Source organism: Psittacula echo, assembly GCF_963264785.1.
Source record: "Psittacula echo genome assembly, chromosome: 3".
Taxonomy (NCBI): domain Eukaryota; kingdom Metazoa; phylum Chordata; class Aves; order Psittaciformes; family Psittacidae; genus Psittacula; species Psittacula echo.
This window is the reverse complement of record NC_137736.1, coordinates 38,106,326-38,112,325: the sequence shown is the minus strand read 5'-3', so window position 1 is coordinate 38,112,325 and position 6,000 is coordinate 38,106,326. Positions and strand designations below refer to the sequence as shown.

The following is a 6,000-nucleotide window of genomic DNA, read 5'->3' as shown; positions in this document are numbered from 1 at the left end:
TGTATCAGGATGAAAAAATCCCTGTCCTGTGCAGAAATGGGCCTTCAGCTGCCAGCAGCAGTCAGCTGTCAGATCCTTCTCTCGCCGCTTGGCTCAGCCGCAAACACCACCTTACCCCCAGAAGTAGCCCCACTGTAAGCCACACAGTACAAACATTAAGCAAAAGACTCAATTTGATGGCAACTCACCACGAGAGGCATCAGTTCTGCATCATTCCCTGTGGGGCACCTTCAGGAAAAAGGTGTCATTCTCCCTTTCTTTCAGGATGAGGGTATTTGACCCTTTCTTAACTCCCCCAAGAGCAAAGATTTGACTTGCAGTACACAGTCCATTAGATCACAACTCTGAGCCTCACTGCTCCAGAGAGATAAAACTTTTTTCCAGATGCTTTTCTCAGATGGGCCAGGTGCTCTGCTCAAGACTCTTTCGGTGAGTGTCCTGGCCCTCACCAGGAGGGAAACGTGTTTAAACATCACAGCTGAAGTATTTGGCTATCACAGGACATACTACTGATAAAAACAGCCCCAAAGCAAAACTCAACAGTTTGGGTTCACAGCAAGTTCTTCCCACAAGGGGAAGAGCACACCCAGACCCTTAAGAGAGGATCTGCCCAAGCCCAGGGAGCCCAGCCTCTTAAATATATGGAAGTTCCCGAGCCATGTCAAAGTGATATTCTGTGCCTTCAAATTCCCCCCAAAGCATGCTCATAGCTTTAATGCTCCACATTCAAACTGAAGCATTTACCCTAGTGCTATTTTCCACCCCTCTGCAGACACCAGTGAAAAGAGAATTCAGTCAATTCAACTTCAAATGATGACAAAGGAGGGAAAATAATTGAACCTATTCACAACTCTTTAACAAGAATGCAATGCAGAAAGTGTTGTGAATACTGCTTTCAAACCTCTGTCCCACAAAGGCGCCCACCCAATGTCTTCTTGCAACCTTGAATTTAGAAAGCCAATGGATGCAGATTCTACGTCAGATTTCATCAGCTGCTCACCAGCACCTGTGCCAGCCCTGCTCAGCTACGGAAACTGCTTTCCAGAGCCTCCTTTCATAGACATTAATGAGTCAGCTCGTTTCGCACCCAGGCACAGGATTAATGGGAGTCAAGTTTAGCCTCTTCATTTCTCAACAGTTTTATTGCCTTTAAGAAAATTTTTGTAAAATATAAATACAAAGGCAGGAGATTTACTTACAAAGTTAAAACACAGATCTCAAACATAAACACACAATTCAGAAAATTTAGTTTATGTACAGTTTCAAGCAACTTCAACATATGTTAGTTTTTCAATATTTTACAAGGTACAGAAAAAATAGTTCAAAGTCTTCTTTAAATAAAGAGCATAAAATGTTTAAACATATATAAACAATCCGGTTTGATGTGTGAAAACTAAATTTCACAGCTTTTAAATTAGGATATAAAAGTTCTTACAATTAGTTGATGCGTATGGATATGGTTTAATTTATATTACAAACTATTGAATTATATTCAATAGTGGCTTACCTGGCCAAAGCAGGTAATTCTGTAAACAAAAAAACAAAAATCATATCACCAAGTGCCTTACCGAATTCTACCTCCAAAACGAGCCACACGACTTTGATCACATCACCTAGAAAAGGTATGTTCTGTGTAATCAGTGCTTTGTATGAAACAAAGTCAATGTGTGGGTGTGTTCTTTTAAAAAAAAGGAAAAAAATGTGTTCCGAGTAATAACAAACTTATCCCAAAGCCTGTGTGCATTTTAAGGAAACGTTATATAACAATTCTGTAAAAACTGACTGAAGTTAAAAAAAAATTCTTCCAAAATCCATCCAACTGGAATTCAGATCTCTTATATAAAGGAAAGATATTTTCATATTTAATAGTGTCCTTTCTTTACAGAAACAATTGCATCTGAACACATATACATAAAGAAGTAACTGTATAGATCACTGTACATTAAATGGCCTGATGGTTCACCAGAGGATGTCGAAGGGAGGGTCCTCGTGCGGATGCAACCAGTGAAGCGAGGAGCCGAGCAAAGTCTTGAGTTCGCTTGTGAACTCAACCAAGTCCAACAGCTCTTTGCTCTCTGGGTTAAAAGCTTCAAGGTCCATGGCGCAAGAGAACAACTGGCTGAGAGCAGTCTGTTTGTAAAACTCTGCCTCCGTGATGGTGACAACTTCCAGATTGGGGAAGTTGCAGCGGAAGATGCGAGATGACATTTTTAGCCTCTTCACCACGTCCGAGAGCAAAAGCCAGTTTCGTGGTCTGTGGAGGTGAAGGAGAAAGAAGCTCCAGTAACTGACATTAAGTCACAGGCTTGCTGACTCTTCACTGTATCGCCCTGTGACAAACTCTCCCTGACCCTACCTGCACAAGCAACCTCCCTGAAATCAAGACCATTGCCCCAGGGGGTGCAGGTGCATACTAATTTACTCATAGTACTGCTGCCCACAGCTTTGAGGCAGGAGGGGTACCAGGCATGCAGGGGCACTGAAGCCTATAAATCCAGGGCTTGTGAGCATGCACGTGGGTCAGCAGCCATCCCAACAGCTGCTCATACAGTTAAAGGCTCACCCGGCTGAGCCTGGCCCTCATTTAGCAAGTTAGGAGATGGCTTGTAACCAGAAATTTCAGCACCTCTGACTTGCAGAGGTGCCAATACTAGATACAAGTCAACAGAGGGCTGTTTTTCTCAGATTAAGAACACATTTTTTAAATTCAATCATTGCACTTGTCCATTTCAGAGAACTGAAGTTATATCCATCACCCAAATAATAAAACCATGCTAAAACCCACACTCCTGCATGATTAATATCTGAAATTATTTTTCCCACAGCTGTCATAAAAATTGGTGCAAATGACAAACAGGAGCTGTTTACAAAACTAATTTAGATCTTGAATACAACAGATAATAAAACTTTCAGGTCTTTGCTTATTATTAAGTATCATAGCATCTTCTGTAAGATGTGTTTTTGTTTGATCTAATTCAGATCTTTAAACCAGTTTTGATGCAAAGTCTGGAACAGCAGTAACGGTGTTCTTTCATTACCCACAAAGTGTGTCCACTCAGCAAAACAGACAAGCTCATTAAATAAAATTAAGAACACCTGACAAACACGATATCCAAATTTAAGTGCTAGAAGCACTTGTATTTTTGGATGCTATACCAAGATGCCTGCCTGGGATGAGGGAAGAAATTTGTGTCCAAACACCACTCATCCCATTCTGCAGTATGGCAGTCAAAACACAGCTTTGACAAGTCAGCCTTTCCCCCTTTCACCTCCTATTAGCCTATTTCTAAAAAAGCATGGCAGTTAAGAGTACTGCTCTCTCATTCACGCTACATAAATTCAAACGCTGTTCTCCGTGGACACAAACTGCCCCCATCCCGAGCAGATTGTCTCATCTGTTTTCACCCCAAAACCTGTATTTGTTCTTACCCCTGAGAGAGACACACTTGAATGTTGTAACACGGCAAGGGAGGCTCATCTGAAAATTCAAATTCAAACACATCGCTAAAACCATCTTCATCTTCATCACCTGGGCCGGGAGGATTTGCCAAGATGTCAAAGCCAGATTCATCTTTTGGATCTAAACAAAATTGAATAAAGGTGCCAAGTCAGCACTGAAGAGACTGTTGCACGTCTTTGCTTTTTCTTCCAATAACGTGATCTGTAAATAAAATCAGTTTGCTTCCTTCCCAGCTTCCTCCACCATAAAAACAAAACAGCCCCCCACCCCCACATGCCACATGTTTTGAAAGTCTCCGCATACAAAGAAATAAAGGGTAACATTTGCTCACCGCACACAGAGCTGCCATAGAAATCCCAGTACAAACCAGGGTCATCAACGCTTCGACCTTGCAGGTCAGTTAAATACTCTGGAGAGAGAAAAACAACAACAAAAACGTAGTGATGAGAACAAAAAGCTGGCAAGTTTAGCAGACCATGTGTCATACAGTCTCACTCTACATCCTCCATCAAAGAAACCCACACCGTATATCCTGACACACATGCTGCAAACAACAGCATAAACACACTGTTCTCGCAAATAATCCTGGAATCTGCTTTTCTCCTGCATCCTTTCTCCCAGCACCTCACATAATGACCCACCACATCAAATGATCAGTCACAGCATAACAGGGACAGACTCAACCTCAAGCTTCAGAAACCAAGAGTGGCGTTTTGGTTTTGTAACACATAGGACGTATCCCACTTTTTAGCCTGCAGTTATTCTGGACACCAACTTGGGGGTGAAACAGGGGTCCCAAAGAAACTGGTGGGAAAGGTTTTTCCACGCATTTATGTCCAGAAGATGCCATTCTTTCCTGCAGACATAACTTGGGAGATTTGCTAGCTGAGTTGATGGAAAGATACTGAGACTCAAGATGTTAAGAAGCCTGAGACACTGGACTTTACTGGAGTCCTGACATACCTGTGCACATTCTACACAGCACCATTTAAACAGGTAAGTGGGTAAGTACTTAAACTGATTGACTGTGGACATTGCAAACATTTTCCGAAGCGAGTTATTAAGGAATGCAAGTGTCTTTATCCAAAACTAACAGGAAAAGAACTAACTTGTGTTAGAACATGGACACGTTTAAACACAAGAGCCTTTAATACAGTTTTACAGCATTTTGGATATAAAATGAGGCAGAACTTGCAAAAAGACAAGTGCTACAAGGATAAAAAGCAATACCATGGGAATACATGATTATGTTTAACAAACAGCTACTTGATTTGGTAAGTTTCTTATTTTCATTTCAAGCAGAAAACTGAAGGCACTGAAGCAGCCTCCTGACCGCCTACCTACCTATCACATCTGATAGAGGCATAATCCTTAAGACTTATTAAGAGTTTCAATTAGAAGCCCCCATGCATGGCTATGCCTCCCACTTGCAGCCACTGGATTTCTGCAGGCAGAGAGAGAGCTACTGCAGCCTACCCTAATTAATTAATGCTCCTTGGCGTGGAGCCATCCCCATCAGGCAGCAGGGACTTTCGGGGGCCAGGGAATATCCCCCCACTTGCCATGACCATCGAAGCCCCACATAACGTGGCCACAAACCTGTGAGGAAGGTCTCCATGAGCTTACTGTGGGTCATTTTCACGATGGTCCTCCCAGAGTAGGTCGCAAGTGTTGGATCAGCACCGTAAGACAGTAACAAGCGGACAATCTCCAAGTGATCGTTTTCAACCGCGTCATGGATTGGTCTAGGGAGAAATGAGAAAGATTACAGCATTACATTTTGACTCAACAGTATTACTCAAACATGTTTGACAAGAAACTTCTGACTTCAGATCAAAGTTATTTATAGCAAATAACACTATTAATACAGCTGCCAATTATCTTATTGTTGGTTTCACTTGCGCATCATCCCCTCCCCTCTTGTCTTTTCACAATCGTACTGCTCAGGGCAGATATTTCTTCTATGTCTATTCATCGCTCTACATATTTTGAAGGCCAGTAAAATAATTACACTACTGTAACAGAAAGCAGAAGTTTGTGTGAAGCCTCACAAACATCATTTTGGTGCAAGTCACTCTACTGTTCCAAGCCTCTGACAATTTAACAGCGTGTTGCGGAGTAAGGGCTAATTGCCTCTGGACAAGCACGGAAATCAGTTACCCAAAGCTCTTAAATTATGCACACAGAAATAAGTTATGAAAATTTTCTAGGAATTAAACTTCCATGCTCTACCCCCTTTAAACAGTACTTGTGAATGTACTTGCAGCAGAGAATAGAAAAACATGTTATTTTAAGTTTAGTCCACCCAGACATTAACGTATTTTACATGGCATGAGCAATCTATACAGGCTCAGACATAGATTTTGTGAGCCTACAGAAGGATTATTCATTAATACACATTCCTGCAATTTCAGGTTTAGAATTCCTTATTGCTAATTATAAATCGCATTAACTTTTGCCTTTAAAATTGATTATACGGAACAGGGAGTTGTCTGGAAGTAGGACATACTACCCTTCAGACTAATGAAGATGTGTTAAAA

The 6,000-nt window shown here is 41.5% G+C and overlaps 1 protein-coding gene across 1 annotated transcript in view; it reads right to left on the bottom strand.

The window, feature by feature from the left end:
* Positions 1–1,190: 1,190 nt before the first annotated feature.
* Positions 1,191–6,000, bottom strand: part of BCOR (BCL6 corepressor) — a gene marked incomplete at its 5' end in the record, with an annotated part of 39,485 nt that continues 34,675 nt past the window's right edge. Inside the window, 4 exons of the mRNA XM_080613008.1 lie at positions 1,191–2,254; positions 3,430–3,580; positions 3,792–3,869; positions 5,060–5,205. Of these exons, the coding sequence (XP_080469134.1) occupies positions 1,960–2,254; positions 3,430–3,580; positions 3,792–3,869; positions 5,060–5,205 (670 nt within the window). The 3' untranslated portion in view covers positions 1,191–1,959. The remainder of the gene's footprint in view (positions 2,255–3,429; positions 3,581–3,791; positions 3,870–5,059; positions 5,206–6,000) is intronic.